This window comes from Macrobrachium rosenbergii, chromosome 22 (genome assembly GCF_040412425.1).
Source record: "Macrobrachium rosenbergii isolate ZJJX-2024 chromosome 22, ASM4041242v1, whole genome shotgun sequence".
Lineage (NCBI taxonomy): Eukaryota > Metazoa > Arthropoda > Malacostraca > Decapoda > Palaemonidae > Macrobrachium > Macrobrachium rosenbergii.
Window position 1 is genome coordinate 29865111 of NC_089762.1, and position 22146 is coordinate 29887256.

The following is a 22146-nucleotide window of genomic DNA, read 5'->3' on the forward strand; positions in this document are numbered from 1 at the left end:
AGAGAGAGGCTGGATAGGCGGGGTATAAGAGGTGTTGAAGTGGAAGGGTCTGATTATTCAATAAGTGCAAGAGTGCCTACAAGCAGTGTGAAAAGGTCGACACTGCTGGTGAATCTTTTATGTAGGAAAATGAACTGGCTGGTGCTATGGAAGTTTTTCTGGCAGTTATTTCATCCTCGATTCAGCCGTTAAAGGATGGGCACAACAGTGGCTGCCGTTTTGCTTTTTCCTTGAGTCGCCCTACTAGAGGAAACTAGTTCCTAGTGAAAAATATACATTCATGGCAACACTCCGGAAACCCATCTATACCACCCTCTGTAAATATTGTTTAGGGTCCACAAACATCAAAATAGTAATGAGGGCAACTGTTTAATGATTCAGAGCCTTAAAATATTGACAACTACATAAACTTATTTTAGTTAGCTGTCTTGCTGTGCATTATTCGCTTTCTCTAAAAGAATAGTACGGAAGAATTTATGCAGATTAAAAAAAAAACCCGCAGAAGTACTAATAACTGACATGTATGAATTTTATGAAAATATAAACGGGCATGTGCGCAAGTCCCTCGTCCGCTGCGTGGAAATGAGAAACAATAACTACCGCATCTCTCTGTGTGGCTGAATAGGAAATCAAGTTTTGTAAATAGAAATTTTGGAAGAATTTTGGTATAATTATAAACCCAATACAATAACAACTGGTAAAATTGTTACTGTATATTATAAATGTGTTATCTTACACATAAATCAATATTTCCCCACCCAATTTATTATGCCCTTAAAATATTAAATGGAATTGGAAATTCTTGAAGAATTTTGGTATAATTTTAACCCAGAAACAAGGGTAATTTGTAAAATTGTGACATTATAATAGAAAATTCTTATTTTAAATATAAAAAATATTTATTCAACCAATTTATTATGCCATTAAAATATTTTTAAACAATGTTATGGTGATCTATGACGTCATAGTTTATGTCGTCTGTTGTCATCGCAAGTAGCTGAGAGTTCTCCGTCGTCGTGACAAGTCTCAGTCCCGTTAGTATTGCACCACCCTTCAATTATGTCTCTACTCTGAGGACGCTTGAAAACGGTAATTTGATTTTGTGTTCAGTAGATAAGTGTGCACTAACGTTTCGTTTACGAGTAGGGAACGTAAACGAGACGATATTAAGGAGTCGATTGTTCCATGATGATAAGGCAAATCATTCCTAGCATAGAATGTTACAGTGGACGCAATAGTGTAGATAGTAAACATTACCGCCATTAAATTCCACATTGATTTTGGAGACAGTTAATTATAGACGTAGTTTACAAAATTGCCTTTAACCTTCATGAAGTATATAATTCTATTCCCACAAGCATAGACGATTGCTATGTGCGATGTTACAGTGAACGTCAAAGCGAAGGCAATAAACAATACGGCCATTGAATTCCTTATTGTTTTCGGAAATAGTTAATTTCAAACCATGTTGACTAATTTCGCCTTTACTCATGATTAAGTATATAATTCTTTATTTCCATTTTACCGTGGCGATTCTGTGTTTTTGTTATTGTTACTACAGTAGTTACTCAACTAGGCTAGTGGTAGTTGTATCCTAGTCTACTACTTCAGAGAGCTGACAAGCGTAGCCTAATTGCTTAGACTTCATCTACGTCAAGACTTTTCCATGCATATAGGTTCAGCTACAAAGTAGGTGGCAGTAGGCAAGCTTAGGCCCAGGATGATTTGTAACAACTTAAGCATTTGAAATTAATTAATTTTGCCAGAAGCATGTCTCTCTTGTTGAACTTTTTGTGTATATTTGTTTTTTAATAGTGGTTTGGTGTATTTTTGTTCAACAATTTTGGGAAACCCAGAGAGTTTTGAGTTCTCCCTGTTTCAGGCTTCTGACAAACTTATCTCGGTGACCACAGTTGGTAACAGCTGGTCAGTAAATATTAGAATGGTATTTCTAAGCAAGAGCTCCGCACTGACTATTACCTTGGAAATCTGATTTTCCCATACTTTTAGTGTTGCAGATGAAGGAGGTGGTGGTGTTTATTGTTTGTCAATTACTATTAACCCATCTTTACCCAACATGGTTAGGGACCCTTTGGGAATGTGAGGTTTTGGGGGGGGAAATCGTTGGGAGAAAGACCGGATTGCCATGTTGTTGTTATTGAATGGTTCCACGTGTGAAATTCATTAGGGAGACATGTTCAAGAAGAGATTGACTAAGGAAACCTATTATAAAAGGAACTGTACTAACCTAACATACCCTAACCAAACCTAACCTAGCAGGCTGTGTTACTTAGTCACTGGATCCCCCCCTGGTGAAGGACACTCCACTTTTTACCAAAAGCTCCCCAATAACACCGTGCACGTGCAGTAACATTCCAGGATGGCCAGCGTAGAACCTCTGAGGTTAATTACAGTTGACTGAAAAAAAATAACAGTAAATTCTTAAGTAGCCAAAATACTATGGGAAAAATCAATTTCCAAAGTAATACCCGATGCAGAGCTCTTGCTTGGTTCTACTGTTTCAATTTAGCCTAACATTCTAAAACTGGTGAAATATGGTTTATACAAGTGGAAAAATTTTCCCTTTAATATACAAGCAAACTCTCGGGAACACCAGGTTAATTACCGGCCCAGCATGGTGTGAGCATTGAAACATAAACAGTAGGTATCGTATAAACAGTAAATTTGAGATAGGTTTTACTGTAGCATCCATTGTACGAAGCATATAAAAGAGTAAAGAACAAAGCAAAAAAAAAATCCAATATGTTTAGAGAACTGATATTTAAGGAAAACAGTATGCAAGTTTCTTATGTGATGCTGATGAATGTTATATTGGTTTTCATTCCTCTCCATAATGAAAATCTGTGAAAACAAATATACAGTAACCAAACTGTAATAACTTAGGACTTGGGCTGTACCATACTAACCTGACCTTAAAGGTATAGCTTCTTAACTGGAGTTCTCAGTCTTTGTTAGATATTGCGATAAAATTGGATAGCCAAGAATTTATAATAAGAATGAATATCAGATGCATCAGGTGCCCATTATAAAACGTAACGGAAAACTTTATTTCACTATTTTTAGAATGGACTTTTGTTGAAAGTTGAAAAACTTCCTTTTTGATGCTTGATAGACTATGTCAGAGAAATGGTAGCAGATATAGACACACACACTCACATGACTGAAGAGTAACTTTACCCAGGCTGGAGGAAGAATTGCCATAACGCATGCTCAAGTAGGGCAGGTAACTTGAAAAAAAGTGAACTTAGTATTTATTAAAAGAATGAATATCAGATTTGTCTTAGAAACTATTAGGAAAGTTGTACTGTGTTCCTCTAGTTTCAGAATGAGCTGCGTTGATAAAAACTATTAACTCTCTCTGTGACATTGGATAGGCTACATTATTTCTTAGCTTCTTGGACAAAGAAAGGCTTGTAATAAGTATACATACACACATGGGTCAAGAGTAACTGTCAAAACCAGAATGAAAGCATCAGATAAAAACAACCAATGAAAATCATAAAGATGTGTTCCTGCTGAAGGGATCACTGTGCAATAGTTGAGTTCTTCTTACCCTTTAGGACCTTTGATCAGTCTTGTCCACCCCACACACTGAGACCTCTTGAGTGGAATGTGACCAGTGCTCAAGAGCTTAGTCTCACCCAGCTGCTGTAAAAGCACCTGAGGGAGGCTTTGGACTGGAATATCTTGTTTAAGACAGTCTTTCTGCTAACTATTACAGTGGGTCTAAGTAGGATAAGACAGAATTGCTAAGTTGCAAGCTGGTCTTCCTGTCATACATGGGGAACTCTGGCTCTTCCAGTTTCTCTACAGTTGGGCTACAAGAAAGTTAAGCTCTGGGACTAGGTCCTGTAAGCCTTAACTTCACATGTACCAAGATGTACGGGTGGTTACAGGAGTTATCCTCCCTTACCAACCAACGTGGTCAAGTAGCTAGCATTTCTGGGTTCTGTGAGCGTGCTTGTAAATAAGTGTTTGGGATTCTTTTCTTGTTCATACTTTTCCCCAGGTACATAGAGAAGAGTCTGATGCTGCTCCCTACTTTTGATACATCTGCTGAAGTCAAGGAGAGTGAGACCAAATGCAATAAGATGAAGTGTCTATTTTCTTCCTCTTCCTCCTTGTCTTCAAGCTCATCCTCTCTTTCCTCCTCATCTTTTTCTGCCTTTTTTTATTCCATGGTAGGAAGAAGAGAAGATTTCAGAAGTCCTCTAACAAGACGTTTTATCAGACTCCGAGTGAGTGTCTTCTTTTTTCAAGGGATGGCAACAGCAATTGCTCACCTGTGGGTGGGTTGTCTGCCATAGGTAGGGTTAGCAGGGTTCTCCAAGTGTGTTCATGAACCTGTATCTCTATGGTTATTTTGCAAAATGAGGAGTGTCTCTGACTCTTTCACTGTTTTTCTTCTGCCAAGCTATGCAGAGAAGACTTGGCACTGTTGTCTAGCTTGGTGTGTATATGATCCATGGATTGTTTGTATGTGACAGGTCCCCGATGTACAAACCTTGTGGTGCAGACATGAGGTTCACGTCTGACAAGTCACTACCAAAAGGTACCGGTGTCTGGTGCATCCAGAACTCTCTATGTACTTTTACATGGTCCTTGGAATGTGTGCATGCAACTGAGGATTCATGTTTGGAATTTGGAATTTCGCTGCATTATTATGGCACTGTTATCATGATGAGTTGTGTACTTGGAATCACACAGACACATTGGATGTTCCTGATTCATCTAAGACTCCTGATGTGCATACCTGATTCGTCTAAGACTCCTGATGTGCATGGGTATGATAGCTCACATGAGTGTTCATCAGTAGCTTTTAGTCTGGTTTCAACAGATCATACAAAAGTGTATGGGAATGTGGACCACAGTTTCGAACACAAGTAAACTTCGAATTGTTATTTAGCAATTGGTACTACTAGGTTTGATTATTTATGTCCATGGTCCGACAGCACTAACTCTGGCATTGTGGACAACAGAAACCTCTTAATGCAAGTTCTGCAGAACACTTGCTCTTCACCTACCTTCATTGAATGGAGTTCCTCTCTGTCACCATGGTGAAATGTTAACTGCATTGAATCAGGCTATCAGATTGAAGGGCATAGATCTCTATTTTGGTGAGCTGCATTTGTCATTAAGGAGCTTCACTCAGCATCCTCCTCTATGGAGGGACATGACTCGTCTTCCATAGCCTAACTTGTTCTCCATATGAATCTTTGAGACAAGCCTCATACAGGCAGTTCCCGGTTATTGGCGGGGCGTTCCATTCCGATGGTGCGACAATAAGTGAAAATCACTGATAACCAAAAATCCGTGATTTTCAGCGCTTATCAGCGCTGATAACCAGAGATCAGTGCCTCTGTTAGATAAGTATCAGCGCCAATACCCAATTATCGGCACCGATAAGTGGAAATCGGAGCATATCAGTGCCGAAAATCATCAATTTTCGTCACTAGACAAGCGCTGTATAACCAGGTCGCCAATAACCGGGAACTGCCTGTACTGTACGAAGTGTATTGGCATGTATTATAGCCTTTTCATTCATGTGGTACTTAGAGGGTTGAAATTGCTCTTACACATGGGTCGTCAGTTTTGACAAGATGAGTTTTTGTTTCCTTTCTGTGGAACTTTACTAGGGGTCCTGATGAAAGGCTTCTGTGCCCAGTGTGAACCATGTTTGCTACGGAAGTACTTTGTGACTACCTGTTTCACAGAGGTGGGGGCTCTTGCCAGCACTGTTGAACACAAGTAGCAGGTTTCAAGGAGCACCTCTTTTCTTTCTTGATTGTGGTGAATCAAACAATCTTACAATACTTCCAACAAGTGGACATTCATGCAAGTTGGGCAGAAACATGAAGTTAGGGGACGTTGAACTGTTCCTTCCATTTCAGAGTAACCCAGCTGATGAGGGCCAGGTGTCTGAAGTATCAGACCATCTTTACCCCATCCCCCTAGAGGGATGTCACCCACAGGTTCCCAGAGTCCTTTTCTATGGTACCTGTGGTTGCTGCTTAACAAGTTATGTAAGTGCCCAGCTCCTTTCAGACAGAAAGGTATGCAGAGATTGTGAGGCTAAGGTTACTCCATTCTTCCCTGTGCCTCCCTTTTCAGGGCAGCAGCTTGTCATGAGTGTGTGTGTTGGACTAGGCAAGTATGCAGGTGGCTATGCTATCAAGCAACAAGTGTTAGAGCTTTAGACAGTGTGACTACTACTGCTCTTTTCTTCAACAAAAGAGGAGGGAAGCTTTAGAACTATATTCTGAACCATCATTCATATTATCCAGATGTAGCTTCTCTCTGACTTGTGCAACCCACATGAGGGTAGCACATGCTTCTCTGATCATTTCCTTACTTGAGCGAGGCTCCAGACAGCCCAACTCAGGCTCAGGCCCGTACTGCTTTGGCATCCCTATACCAGACCGAGTAGGTGGTTACAGAAGTCATCATTCCCCTTTTGCTCAATTGAGTGACTGGGATCATGACATACCTGGGTGGCCTTTCAACTTCCAGTTAGTAGACAAAGATGACCTTCCATCTAAGGAGTGAATCTCCTCTGTAAAAGATTTTTTTTTTTATAGGAACAAATAAATTTTTTAAGTAATTTGTGTTTTTCCCAGATATACAGATTTGAGCCTTTTATCATATTACCCACCTCAGTCATGCCACTTTGTCTTTAATGCTGAAGGAGATGGTATTCCCCCTGTCACCACGGTAACCACCATCATCTGCCTTGTTACACCAAGTTTTAACAACTGATTCTAGCTTGTGCTAAGGAATACTACGTAAAAGGTGCTAGATTTTATACCTATTGTATTTCCTGTTAACCATCTCACTTTGACCCTTCTTGGTGATGGCAGGTGAGAAATGGGTATTCCCCCAGTTGCTTCTCAAAATTATCAGTTAACTATAGACACCTTGTTACCAAGTTTCAACAACCAATTCCAGCTTGCAATAAGGAATACTTCTACATAAAAGGCTTTGGTTTGTATATTTAAAAAGGCAAATTATTAATTCTAAAATTTGTTGGTGTAATTGATACCACCCAGATTTAACAGAAAGTTACTTGGAGTGGATTCAAATTGAAGAAGAAACTGCCAGAAAACAAGGTTACATGAGATAGGATTGCATTAGTTTATTACTTTCATGGACTGTTTTTATGGCATTGATCTGTTAATGATATGTACCCTGAAAGTGAAGGAAATGGTGGTGGTATTTCCATATGTCAGTTTTTAATGAAATGATAAGGCAAAAAAATCAAATGGATATCAGTGTACTGTACTTAACAAAAGGTCCCAGCATCCCAGCTTCTCCTTCTATCCCCTCCACTTCCTATACCTGTACCATAACAAAGGTTCTGAGACCAGCCACTCCTTCTCTTGGTATGGAACTTATTGGGAAATAAACAATGACAATGCTGTGTGGTCAATAAACATTTTCCGTTGCTTGTTTGCTCGTGTGTTTTCATGTGGAAGCTTTAGCATCTGTTCAGCAAAAGCTTCATCAGCATGTTTGTCTTGCATCGTCATCCTTCAGTATTGCTAAGCCATCATGTGAAAGACTTTGTGACGGTGGTACATATTAACATATCTGTAGATATGCAGTTGCGCTCTATTGTAGGACAGGTACCGTACAGTACATTCTCTCTCTCTCTCTCTCTCTCTCTCTCTCTCTCTCTCTCTCTCTCTCTCTCTCTCTCTCTCTCTCATTATTACCATAAATTGTTTATACTGCACTGTATATTGAAAGTATATTGTACTGTACTCAGTTGTAAATTTGGTAAATAATACACCATTTATGCCAAAGGTAATTCAGTATGCACCACCCATATTGACATCTTTGGTGGCGGCTTGTATCCACTATGGAGCGCTGCTGTCCATGATCTGAAATGGCAGCCGGTAAAGAGCACAGTCTTTTGTTTATAAGGTCTCTGAATTTTGGTTTATAAGGTCTCTGGGTTCATTATTACAGGTGTAGTCACTTGACTTATCTTGTTATGTCCGACATTTTCAGTTCATTAGTCACATTTTGGTTGCCAATTGCACCATGTTTTCATGTAATATTTAAGATATCTTTTTTTCTTATAGAAATTATAAAATTTCTGTAAGATTGATCTTTTTTCTTACAGAAATTATAAAGTTTCTGTAAGATTTAATTTGCCTGTAAGATGCAATACTCTTGTTTAACTTTTTTTTTTTTTTTAGTTTTAACATTAATTCATGGGAAATATTATTAGGATGTGATGGTAAAAATTTTGATTTCTTTAAAATATAGAAAACAATAAATTTTTTTCACCTTATTTTCTTTTTTGTTGCTCAGTTATGTACATGGAGATGGATAATGCTGGTTGCATTATTGTAGTTTATGTAAGTTTGATCACAAATTAATTATTAATTTTTGTACACTTTTAATTTGTACATAATTAGGAAAGGAGATTGTCTTTAGATAACTTTAATCTAGACTTTTTTTTTTGCATTCATTTATAAATATATATGCACATAGCAGGTGAAAAGGCTAGTTGATAATTCAGCTGAACAGCTTTATGATATATATGGAACAGCATACTACTGTACAGTGTAAAGAAAATGAACCAGACTGTTTTTTTATAGGACGCTTGATACATTATTCAGCATTATGTAGATGCAACCTTGGGTTCTCTTCATATCAGTGAATTGCTGATAAGAATCTGATAAAAGAAGCGAAATGTTTTTACAATTTTTTTACATGTACTTCGTATTTCTTTGTTCACCAGTGATAAGATGTGTTATGTGTGACTGTGAGTGATGTGGATTAATTTGGCTTGTGACTGATATTGTTGCTGTTGAGTCATTTATTTCTAACCTGTTTGCGTACCGGTGAATGTTCAGGATATTAGTTGCTGCTAGAGGATACTACTGCACACTGAATCAGCTTGTTGCGCATAATGATTATGCCAAATGTGTGGGAAAGTTTGAAGGTAAACTTTACTCAAGTTTAAAGATGATTTTGTATAGCTGGTGTTGTTTCTCAGTGTATGTTTGTGTGTGGAAGACAGGAAACTTTTAGTAATTATTGCCAGCATTGTTTACAGCATGATCTAATTCATACATGCACTGTATTTCAGGCTGCAACAATGAGCGGCCGAGATAGCAGCCCAAAGATCTCCCTAGCCTTGCTCAAAGGACGACCAGCAGCACAGAGTGTCCCAAGTATCAGCTTCAGGTTTAATCCCTCAGCAGATAATGTAACACAGATATCTGATACAGAAGATGGTATGTTAATAGAATATTTAAGGCTTGTAATTGCTATGGCTGATTTTGATTTAGCTTTTGTGTAGACAAGTGTATCTTTTTAAAGAATTACACATTATATCGTAACGTGTACATAATACATTATGTATCTGCTTGATTATCTGACTTATTCTGCCTTGTGTTGTTCATATAAAGTTTAATTAGACAATAGTCAGTTTTGGATAATCATAGCTTGGCCCAAAGGATTTGTTCTTCAGTGAGGTGAAAATTGTGGAAAGGTTCAAGTCAAAGAAGTTAGGCAGCTAGATGAGAAGAAACCAAAGGGAATGGGTTAACAGAAGGCAGAAAGCATTGCTGCATTGGGCTGAAGAGATTCTACAGTGAATCTTTAGTTTTATATAAGCTACTTACCAAGTAATTACATAACTGTTAGTTTCTGTTAACCGGCAGCTAGAATGTTGGAATTAGTGGTAGCACTACTTTTGTTTTGGCTAGACTGTTTTGGCTAGACAAGTGACCCCGCCCACTTTTGGGGTAAGAGAGGAACCAGCCTAGCTACGGTCTCGTTATGTTTCTGCCGGCTGATGGCTGTGGTTACAGTGATTGGCAGCAGCGGTTTTTTGGAATTTCTCTTCTCTTTTGATCTTGGAATCATTGGTGAAGTATTGTCTTTATGGTAGCCTTATCAGCACAATTAGATAGTGTCAGGTTTTCACTGAAGACTAGCATTAGCGATTTTGACTATTTTTGAGATTTTCTTTGACTCGTGACTTACTAACAATGTCTGATTCAGGCTCTCAAAGTTGTAGGTATTGCAGTAAAGGCTGCAATACGAGACTTAACTAAAGCGTGCTTTGACCCTCATACTCTTTGTACATCTTGTAGGGGTCAAGTACGTTCCCCTGATTTGACTTGAATGTGTTTCTTGGGATCCTAAAATGTGGAAGACTTTGAATAGTCATTTGACCAAATTAAGACAAGAATGAAAAGAGGAAAGAAGCGGCTAGAGCTGGTAGCAAGAAGACTTTAGCTATTCAGGTGTCTGCAAAATCTTTTTGTGATGATTCTGATTCTTTATCTGTTGTTCCACCTGATCCCATCTAAATCTGTACCAATAACTCCGCACCCTGGCTCCCTTACTCCCGATCCCGACCTCATTACTAGCCTTGAGTCTAGAATTAATTTTAAGTTTGGTTTACTTGTTGATACAATGGAGAAAATTGGTGCTTCTGTTAAAGTCCTAATGGACAAAGTGAACATGAAAGGTGATAGTGAAGTGTTAGTGGAGGAAGTGGCTGTCTGTCCCGCCGATTCTTCTAGGCCAAGGTCCCTGGCAAATTTCCCTAAATCTGGGAGGAGCCAAACTGGCAGCCCAAAGGAGGTCGGTAGGGTCTGCCCACAGGCAGTCGCCCCCTCAGTTGTACCTGTTGCTGATTCTCAGGTTACAACAGAGCACTGCTGGAAAGATGTCTCTATGGAAGTGGATTGTCTTTCATCTAGTATTTCCAGCACTGACTCCAGTCCTAGGCACCAATGGTGTTTTCAAGGTGAACCTCATCCTCTGAAGAGGAGCTCTCCGGGAGCTTCTCAGCCTACGGCAGTTCCTATTAAGAAGGTTAAAGAAACTTCTCCAGAACATCTTCCTGTAGCTTTTGGGACAATCCAGAACGTTTCTCCCAATATCGTCCAGAGTTAGTAGGACAAGTTCAACCTTCTAAGTGCGCTACTTTTTGGAAGCACTCTCCTGCGCTAGAAGGATTTGCCTAGACAGATAGTGATGTCTGAACGCTCTCCAGTGCCCATGCGCCCAACTCCTGTTCCTGTAGCATCTGTACAATCTGCTTTACCTGAATCATCTTTGGCTGAGAAGTATTCTTTGGCACCAATGCACCCAGTGGCGCCAGAACTTCCTTCTCCAGTTGAACGTGCTGCTCCTTTTGGTGTGGCTTTTTCCGAGTGCCCTTCTTCTTCTTCTGTGCGACCATCGTCTCCTGAGCACTTCTTAACCAAGCGCACTTTGGCTTCTGAGCGGCTGTTGGCACACATGCGCCCGTTGGCTCCCGAGCGCCCATTCACCTCTTGCAGCTAGATATTTTGTTGGCGTCCAAGTCTATTTCCACTTTCGAGCGCCCAATTTTGTCTGTTTCTTTGGCAGTGCCCATGTCTCCTTCTGTGCTGCCTACTCCTGCTCCAGCAGTTGCAGTTTTGCTCCCAGTTACGTCTTTTCCTTCGTCTTCTGTAGCGCAACAGATTCCCTCTGTTTTGGATCCTTCTGTTCAGTCGATCCAACACAAATTCGATAATATCCTGGGTTTAATTCAGAAAGCCCCATTGGCTCCCCAGCCCATTGCAGAACTGTCGCCAATTTCTTCTTCTAAAGGATGATGAAGCGGACCTTGTTACCCCTTCTTCGGCGTATGCTTCATTACTCAGATTTCTGCTGGCAACTTTTCCAGACTTCCTGGCTCCTACAGCTCCAGCTTCTCCGGCTTCGACGTACATTATGGATAATCAGACGACTTCTTCGAGGCTTCCTAAAATGGTGCTGTCCTCCTCAGCTAAGAAAGCTCTCCGTGAGGTGGAAAACTGGCTCTCGAGCAAGAAGGAGCAGGGAAGAGCCTCTTAGTTGTCCTCCATCTAGGCTGTTGCAGAGAAGATACCTTTCTTATGCGACTGGAGAGGCTCCATCCATGGGAGCTTCTGCCTCCTCCCAGGGAGACTTCTCCTGGTTAATTGACTCCTCCAGATGGCCGGCACTCAATTCAGCCAAGATTTTGTTCTCGTCCTCGGGATTGGACCACCTTATCAAACACTTATTCAAGGTCTTGGAAGTTCTCAGCTTTCCTGACTGGGCAGTAGGAGCTCTTCCCATAAATTGAAGGATTGCCTTCATATTCCGGAAGACTTTTCTTTGCATTTTTGGGGGTCATTTCTTGCCTAGGTAAAGGTATTCGAGACGGTCCGTGTGAATTATCTTCGCTATCTGCAATGGGAATCCCCAAGAAAAGGGAGCTTTGGTGTTCCTACACCATGAAGGGAGTTACTCCTTCCCAGAGTCTGCGCTCCTCTTCTCTCCTCTTGATAAGAAGCACTTTTCCCCTCAAGCGACTATGCTGCAGATTGCTTCTGATCTGCAGAAAAAGTCTACTCAGGACCTTCTCGCACAATCAGCTAGACGACCTAGAGTGTCACCAGCCTTCACCTCTAGGACAGTTTCTCCAGTTCAACCCCACCCCTTTCGGGCTAGAGGCAGACAAAGAGGCTTCCCCAGACCTCGCGGAAATGCCCATTTCACCCCCAGAGTGATCAAGAAGTCCTCCAATAAACCACCTGCATGTAAGTGAGGATCTAGTCCTCTGCACACCTGTGGGGGCAAGACTCTTCCACTTTTGGGACCATTGGGAAGGAAGAGGAGCAGAGAGTTGGATTGTTCAAGTCCTGAGAGAGGGTTATTCAATCCCATTTCTGAAGAAACCTCCCTTAACCAACAATCCTGTATTATTGATGACCTACTCGTCAAACTCCGAGAAGTTTTCAGCCCTCTTCCAAGAAGTGACAGCTCTTCTCGAAAAAGAAGCAGTCGAACTAGTTGAAGCCACCTCCTCTCTTGGGTTCTACAATCAACTATTTGTAGTCCCCAAAGCCTCGAGGGGCTGGAGGCCAGTTCTGGATGTCCAGAACCAGCCTTCAGGCCCCCAGGGCAGAAAACAAAATTCAAGATGGAGACGTCCCAGTCCATCCTTGCATCCATTTGTCTGAAAGATTGGATGATCTCGATAGACATGAAAGACGCCTACTTCCATGTCCCAGTTCATCGGGACTCGAGGAAGTTTTTAAGGTTTGTGTTCCAGCACAAAGTGTTGGTCTGTCAATGGCCCCACAGGTATTTACACATGTTCTAGCCCCAATAGCGAAATAGTTACACTTGATGGAGGTCAACATTTCATTGTATCTTGACGATTGACTTATTCGCTCCCAGTCGAAGGAAAAATGTGCAGAGGACCTTCACAAGCCCTGTCTTCTCACCTAGGATTTGGGCCTCTTGATAAATTTCCCAAAGTCTCAACTAACTCCTTCTCAGGAGATAGCTTATTTGGGGATGAGGATAAACTCAGATTTTTTGGGCTTTTTCCCTCCCCCCAAAGGATAGACCTATGCCTTCAGAAGGTAAATTTCTCACCCTTCAGTCCTGTTCTACGAACAGTCGGATGAACCTGTTGGGGACTCTGTCATTCATGGAACAGTTCGTGTCTCTGGGAAGGCTACACATGAGAAACTTACAGTTCTTTCTGAAAATCAAGTGGAACAGAAAGAAATACCCGGATTCTTTCGTTTTTCCGATAACGAAGGAAATAAAAGAGGATCTTGCTTGGTGGAATTCAAGAGACAAGCTCTCTCAAGGGAAATCACTCCTCCCTCTGAACCCTGACCTAGTGTTTTATTCAGGTGCATCAGACCTAGGTTGGGGAGCCCTCCTGGGAGACAAAGAAGTTTCAGGCCTGTAGACTTTAGAACAGATGAAGTGGCACATCAATGTGAAAGAATTGACGGCAATTCATTGGAAGCTCTCTCAAGGGAAATCGCTCCTCCCTCTGAACCCTGACCTAGTGTTTTATTCAGATGCATTGACCTAGGTTGGGGAGCCCTCTTGGGAGACAAAGAAGTTTCAGGCGTGTGGACTTCAGAACAGATGAAATGGCACATTATGTGCAAGAATTGACGGTAATTCACTGGGGATTGCAAGCGTTTGCATCAGAGGTATCCAGGAAGACAGTGTCTGTCCACTCGGACAACACCGTGGCTCTGTCCAACATCAGAAAACAAGGGGGAACTCATTCATTTACCCTTTGCCAAGCAGCACGAATCCTACTCATTTGGGTGGGTCAGAATCAAACCCAGATCCTAACCAGATTTATTCAGGGGAAATTCAACGTGTTAGCAGACAAACTCGCCCGTTGAAAAGAAGTTCTCCCCACGGAATGGATTCTCGACCCCCTCATATGCCTAGAGTTGTGGAAACTGTGGGGAAGGCCAGTTCTAGATCTGTTTGCCACTGCAAAGAACCATCATCTCCCCCTGTATTGTTCGCCAGCACCAGATCCACAAGCATGGCCAACAGACGCAATGCTTTTAGATTGGTCAAACATGGACATTTGTGCCTCCCCCATTCAAGATAGTGAGAGAAGTATTAAACAAGTTCCGGAATCATTGTAATGTAAAAATGACTTTAATAGCCCCGTTCTGGCCAGCACGGGAATGGTTCCCGGACTTGCTGGAACTTCTCAAGGATTTTCCGAGGCGGTTGCCTCTAAAACTCAGTCTACTCAAACAAATTTGATTTCAGAAGGTTCCATCAAGGATGTCTACTCTGGCTCTAACCGCGTTCAGACTGTCTACACATTGGTTCCAGCTAAAGGATTTTCAAAGATAGTTGCAAACGCTATTGCTTGTTGTAGACAACATTCCTTGAGCAAAGTTTACCAAGCCAAGTGGGCAGTCTTCCGTGACTGGTGCAGGAGACACAACATCTCGTCTTCTAAGGCATCTGTAGTGAAAATAGGTGATTTCCTACTCTATATGAAGTCTTCCAGGAGTCTTTCTACCTCAACCATTAAAGGCTACAGGGCAGTGTTGAGCTCTGTATTTAGGCACAGGGGTTTAGATCTCTCTGCTAATAAGGATCTTTCTGATCTCATCAAGTCATTCGACACGACCAAAACAGAAAGAAGATAAGCTAGTAGCCTGGAATTTAGACATGGCACTGAAGTGGCTGTTGCAACCACGTTTTGAACCTCTGCAATCTATCTCCTTAAGGGACCTAACTAGGAAGACTGTTCCTAGTACCATTAGCGACTGCCAAGAGAGTAAGTGAGCTACACGCTTTTGATAAAAAGATTCGATTCTCTCAAGGTATATAATGCAATTTTGCTCATTTACCTTAGGATTCTTAGCTAAGAATGAGTCCCCTTCCAATCCCTGGCCTCACTCATTCATTATTAAAAGTTAATAGATATTCTAGGTCCGGAGTACGTAGAGAGAACTCTTTGCCCCGTAAGGCCATTGAAATACTATTTACTGAGAACAGAAAAAAGTTAAGTATATCTTAGTTTAACCAGACCACTGAGCTGATTAACAGTTCTCCTAGGGCTGGCCCAAAGGATTAGATTTATTTTATGTGGCTAAGAACCAACTGGTTTACCTAACAACGGAACCTACAGCTTATTGTGGAATCCGAACCACATTATGACGAGAAATGAATTTCTTCTATCACCAGAAATATATTCCTCTAATTCTTCATTGGCCGGCCGGAGAGTAAGATCCATGGGCCTTCGAGCAACCTTTGGTGCTCAGTAAAGAATCCTTACCCTCTTTCGAAAAATGCCTTGGCATTTTTTCATTAAGGATCTAATTCTAGAGGTGCACTCTCAAATTGAGGAGGATATGTTGCCCTTAGTGAAAGTTAAAGCACATGAAGTGAGGGTAGTGGCCACGTCCCTGGCTTTTAGGCATAATATGTCTATTACCTCTATTATACAAACAACGTTTTGGAAATGCAAATCGATGTTTGCAACTCATTATTTGTGTGACATTGAAACTCTGTGAGAATTGCAGTACCTTGGGTCCTATTTCAATTGTTGGTATGGTGTTGGGAGGAGTGTAGGAAGTGTTCCTTCATCCTTCCTATTTTTTCGCCTTGATTCATGGTGTTGAGTTGTAGGGGAGCCTGGGGGTACTCGGTATTTGGAGTGCTCACCAGTTTTTTTGTCCATAAATGGATGGGTAATGGTATGCTTTAATGTTTGGCTACAGGCGATTGTGTTTTTTATTCTCTGGTTTTGTTTTTTGGTACTGTGCTCAGGGCAGGGGAAACTTTGTTATTCTTTGTGTGCAGTCGGACACCCCTCTGCAACAAAGGAATCCTGCAAATGTAGCAGGCGACTCTTGGCTACACTGCCACACCGCTATGCGTTGAGATGAGCATCATCCAGAGGCAGTACTTTTCCTGTAGCAGCTCTCTCAACAGGTAAGGAACCAGCAAGCATTTTAACTAATGCTAGCAGTTCTTCTATTTCTTTTACATTACAAATTTTAATGTATTAGGGTAGATAATTCATGCATCCAACCTCCTACAATGTGGGATTCAGCTATGTAATTACTTGGTAAGTAGCTAATATAAAAATGACATTTTTATAATAGAATAAAGTCTTAATATACAGTACTTATCAAGTAATTATATAGTCAAAGCCCTCCCTCCTCCCCTCGCATGGTTAGGAAGACATAAACATATTGAGATCGTTTGTTAAGCCAGTTCCTCTCTTACCCCGAAAGTGGGCGGGGTCACTTGCCTAGCCAAAACAAAAGTAGCTCTACCGCAAATTTCAAAATTCTAGCTGCCGGTTAATAGAAGCTAATAGCTATGTAATTACTTGATAAGTATATATAAGACTTTATTTTATTATAAAAATGTAATTTTCTCCTCAAGGTTGTTGTTTAAGTCATAATGTAAGCAGTACCTTATTTGGTAACTATCATTCCTTGGTACTGCTGACATGTAATGAAGATACACATTACACATAAAAGTAGATTATTTTATGGTGTTTAACTTTATATTAATAAATAAATAAAAAGCTATTACATACAGTAATTATTTCAGTAAACAGAACTACTAAAGTTAGTCAGCTTGCTTCACAGTATGAAAATCATATTTGATTTGCAAATGAACAGAATGTTAAAGACTACAAAGTTAGACTGGACCCAGATTTTCATTTGGCTCTCTCATATGAAAATCTGAAAAAAAAAAATCCAGAAAAACTAAAAATTGAAATTCCCACTAAGCCATATAATAACCAAAACATTAAACAGTAACTACCAAAATAGGCCTGTCAAAATTGACCTCGCTCATACAAAGCCCTAGTAACAACAAGACAAAAGAACTAGCAACTAGTGATGATTTAGGAAATACAGCTGTCAACAGTAAAAGCAAAAGATTTTGAGATATTATTCCCAAGAATATAAAGAATGACACTTCAAAAACAATTGTAATAAATAATATAGATACATAGACATGAGAGAAGTAACAAAATGTAATTAGTACTGTCAGTAATAGAAGGAATCCTCAAAATTTAAGTCGTAAAGACAGTTGTTGATGCAGTACCAGCATACGAGAAGAGAACAGCGAAATAACATAACTACAATTAAAAAAATACTAACAAAATACAAATGATGATTTGATACAGTGGAGATAACAGAGACAGCATAGTTTCATGTTGAAGTGATTGTGTACCCCCTTTTCCTTATCCAGTATGGATACGCTATACAATAGAACACTTTGAACAATATACAGAAATGTGATCACTAAAGAAATTAATTATAACCACCGAACAAAACACAGTGTGGATTATCAAGAGCCAAAAAAATAATACAGTACTCCACTCAAAGCAGAAAATACCTTGTTGATCTTGGTTGAAACCAAAAGGGGGGGCATGAAGGTTCTGGAGGTGGGAGAAGCTCTTTTTCAGGTTTAAGTTTAAACCTCTCTGTAAACCTTCCTTCACTTAATTATTTTGCCATGAACAGTATAACATCTTTCTCATATTGTTTGATCCAAGCCCTCTAACTTTATATTGCAATCACAGAGTTTTCCCCCCAGCTTTACCTTTATATCCTCATACCCCATCACACCTAATTTAGGTTTCTTATCATGCTGTCCAACCACTCCAACTGCCTCATTTCACAGCTTTGATGATCAAGAAGAGATATTGTGGGGATTGGAGTTCATATTTGAAGCCACTGGTAGTTGTTGTTGTGGTCTCATCAACCACCCAGTAATGTTTGAGCCTGAGAAGAATCAGTATGCCTGTCTTATTGATGCCTCAACAGAACTGTCCAAAAGTTCACCTCATGAATTCCAAGGGTTGGCAGTTTCCTTGGGGCAGAACTCTGTTCCAATTTTCCCATCGTTATAATTAGTTAGGATAAAATTATGTTCTTTTGATACAGTATTCTGTCTTACTGAGTGGCTTGCCTACACTTGGGCATGTAATTTGTTGACATCCTTTCAGGGGAGGGTAGGGGTAGACAGTTTGTAGTTGGCTCTTCTTGGTGGCATTGGTTTTTAGGTATTTTTTACTACTGAGTATGGAAATACCCAGATTACCTCCAATACTTTTGTATATACTATGAAGTCCCAAAGCCAAAAGTCATTTTAGGGTAAAGTTGAGGTGTAAAATTTTTTACAGTTAAGTGATGGAAATTCATCCACAAGGCTAAAAGCACAAATGCATTGAAATTCTTTTTCTCAGTACAGTATTCTGTGGTGAAATTGGTCCACATGCTGTAAGCTCATGCAGTCTGTGTTTGGGAGATAAGAGGATTAGAAGTTGTTAAAATAACTGCCACATACTGAGAGTCTAGATCTGAGAAGTTTGAGCTAAACAAATATTTGTTTGGTTCTACCCTTTTAATATATGCTTTTAAGAAAAACTCATATCCTGTAATCCCTTAGGGGGTAGTGACGTCAGTGCACCTCATGTGGTGCACTTCAGTCATTACTTAGGTTATTTGCAGCATGCCTATGGCCCCTAGCTTCAACCCCTTTTGTTCCTTTCACTTTACAGTACTTCCTTTCATTTCTCTTTCTGCTATCTTACTTTCCACCTTCTAACAGTGCAACTGCGAGGTTTTCCTCCTGTTACACCTTTCAAACCTTTTATTGTCAATTTCTGTTTCAGCACTGAATGACCTCCTAGGTCTCAGTACTTGGCCTTTGGCCTAAATTCTATTTTCAGTTCAGTTCAGTTCATTTCCTGTAAGTAAAACAGTTTTTATATACTTAGTATAGAAACAGGTTTTGGGAAAGTGTTTGTATATTTCCTTTGAGGAAAATGTTAAAGTAACCATTTGAAAGCTATCATTTCTTATGATTTTTTACCCCTGTGCTCTGATTTTATTTTTGTTGATTTTATGTATTTTTCTGTATTTGGTATTTTATGTTTTTGTGATGTTTATTCATAATTGTTAAGTTTTGCATTATTTTCTTTGAGTAGAATATTAAAAAATTCATTTATCTGTTCCAAAACAGTTTCTCTTTATTTGTTCTAAAAATTTTTATGGGAATTTCAAGTGCATATCTAATGTTGTGTGTGTATGAACCTTTATGCTCATGTAAAATTTTAAATAAACTTGGAATATGGAATTATTGCTCTTTTCATTTGTCATAGTTTTCCTTCCTTTTGTGGCATGATTGTTTTACTTTGAGTGGATGTTGAGATTGTAAGTTTCCCTTTTACTTACCCGCAGGGGACCATTGCCCAGATATGAATGGGCCACTATTTATTGTGTCTTGTTTTCTAAATGCATAGGTCAAGTTTGGAGAAGGTGATGTTTTCTTACTACAATCTTTGGCAGTTGGATGTACTTGTGGAAAGATTTACTTCTCGTCCAAGATACCTTGTGATTTAATTTTCTTTGCCTTTGCAGTGGATGAAGAAGACCCTTCAAGTGAAATATCTATAGGACCAATTTTAGATGTGGCTCCCATACCAGTGGTCACACGAGGAGAGTCCTTGCGTGAAGCATCCCCAGTAAAAGAACATGCTGGTCGTTCTCTTGGCAAGCGTTCCTCGAGTTTGGACAGTAATTGTGGGACACTACCTGAGCCTTCCAGCGCTACCCCTCCAAGTAAGACACAAGAGTCGGGCAGCCTACTTTCTAGACTTACAAAAACGTTTGAAGAAAAGATTAATGAAATTCGAAGTGATAAGAAGGAAAAGGATGGAAAGACAGAGAAAGAGAGGGACAGAGATCGTTTGGGATTTGCAGGTGATGGTTCAACTGAAAGCGATGGAGGTTCAGTTAGTGAAGACAGGTCACCGACAGTTAAAGATAAAAAAACCATTGAAAATGTGCAAAAGACAGACACGGACATTACAGGTTCCCCACCAAAGACGAAGACAAGCATTGTGCAAGATATAAGTGAGCACACAAGTAAATTAAAATCTGAACTAGGTAGCATCAGACCAAAGATTTCAGAGTTACGACATCGTCGTAGTAGTAAAGAGAATGCCAAAAATACAAAAGAAAGTTCAAAAAACAAACCATTTGTGTTTACATCGCTTTTGGGCCGTGATGAGGGTTTAGATGAGGAGATGCTGCTCGAGTGTGATGAGAGTGAAGTGGATAAAGCGGTAGAAGCTCATGAAGACCCGTGCATATTCAATGAAGATGTCGCAGAAGTTGATGGTGGTGTGTCTGTGAATGAAAAAGAGGATGAGCAAGCTAGTGCTGTAGCGCCTAAAGCATCCAGACCATCTCCTAAGAAACGAGCTGCTCCGATGGCTGAAGAATTGAGAGAGATAACTTTAAAGGAGCAATTTTTGAATTTGGTGAAAGTGTTGCCTATATCAATGAGCTTGTTGACCAAAGTTAGCATAGGTTTATTTATAATTTGTTTTATCTTACCATTGCCAAGGTTTCTGGCAGGGTTGGTGCTAGGCATATGCGTCGCTGGAATTGTATTTTATTGCATACTTCATTTCCTGATTCCAACCCCATCGATACTGCCCTTTGTTGATGATGGACCAGTGTTGTTAACCCTACCTACATATGAAGATAAGCAGCTGCACAAGGTATAGTATTCATGCTTTTGGGTTTTAAGATCCTTATTCTTACATAATTCTAGATCTAGAGAGTAAAGATGGTTTGTCGAGTGTGGGTAAATTCAAGTATAGTTATTGATCTTGAAAGGCATGTTCTCATTCTTTTTAATAAACTATTGCTACTGTCCACTGTTAGAAAATGTTAACAGTGTAAGAATTAGTATGTAGAGGTAATCATTGGCAGTACGGTATTTTAATTTTAGTATATTGTGGTTGCATTTTCACAGATTTTTTAACTCTGATTATGAGCACAAACCATACTGTTGTAAGAGTGTGCTTTACTTGGCATCAGATAGCCGCAATTATGTAACTTTAGGGGCAAGAGGTTTCATAATATCATTCACATAGTTTTATCCCTTAAGACCCAGGACCTTTAGCACACTTCATAAAGCTTGGGCCCCAGTGAAATGAGTACTGTATTTGATGGCATGAGACCTCCCCCCCTCCCAATTCAGAAGGGAATATTAAGAAAAGCATTTTCTTGTGTTTACACATAAGCACCTAATATTTTCAAAATATATATCAGCAGTTTGGCAGGAAGGTATTGGACACAGCATGCAGCTAGGACAGCAGGAGAAATCTCATTAATATTAATTCTGTTGGAATATGCAATAAAAAACAAAAGCAGCTAGGTATAACACAAAAGATTTTATTACACTCCACACCATGTCCTTCTTTGATTTCTTAAATTTGCAAATAAATTGAAAATAAAAAGCAAAAATGTAGATTGAATATGAGTAATTGTTAAAGAGAGTGTGTTTTAGAATAGGAGTTTCATAAAGAGATTTTGTACTTTAGAATAGGAGTTTCATAAAGAGATTGTGTATTGGAGTAGGAGTTTCATCAAAGTTACGTACGTGATTGCATTTTATGTATAGTCGATTTGTAAGCCTAGCCTAGGCTAGCCTTAGTGTGTATATATACATATGTGTTGCTTTAAGTAAACTACCCACTTATTGTGCCCTATGCCTGTTTCTGTTTGGTATATTATTTTTATCAACATTTATTTAATGCAGTACATTAGTGTACTTGATGTATTAATGTAGTGCTGCATTCACATATTTTTCAGTTTGTGTATATGCAATATAGTATACATATGCACTGCATTAAGGTAAACTATCCAGTTATTGTGCATTTGTTTGCCCCCTCCCATTCTTTATAAGAAAGATTTTTGATAGAGAGAAATGCCTAATTCTTTATAAAAAAATTTATTTCAAGAGAGTAGGATGTGTTTGTGTTAC

General features: G+C 39.7%; 1 protein-coding gene across 2 annotated transcripts in view; it reads left to right on the forward strand.

The window, feature by feature from the left end:
* The first annotated feature begins 949 nt into the window (after nt 1-949).
* The window catches only part of LOC136850701 (testis-expressed protein 2), a 44790-nt gene continuing 23593 nt past the window's right edge, over nt 950-22146 (forward strand). The window contains exons 1-3 of one of the 2 annotated variants that reach the window (XM_067124522.1): nt 950-1089; nt 9122-9269; nt 19728-20875. In XM_067124522.1, coding sequence (XP_066980623.1) covers nt 9131-9269; nt 19728-20875 — 1287 coding nt within the window. In that variant the 5' untranslated portion in view covers nt 950-1089; nt 9122-9130. Of the gene's footprint in view, nt 1090-8827; nt 8975-9121; nt 9270-19727; nt 20876-22146 lie in introns of those variants that run through there. The other variant, XM_067124521.1, reaches the window with a different exon arrangement.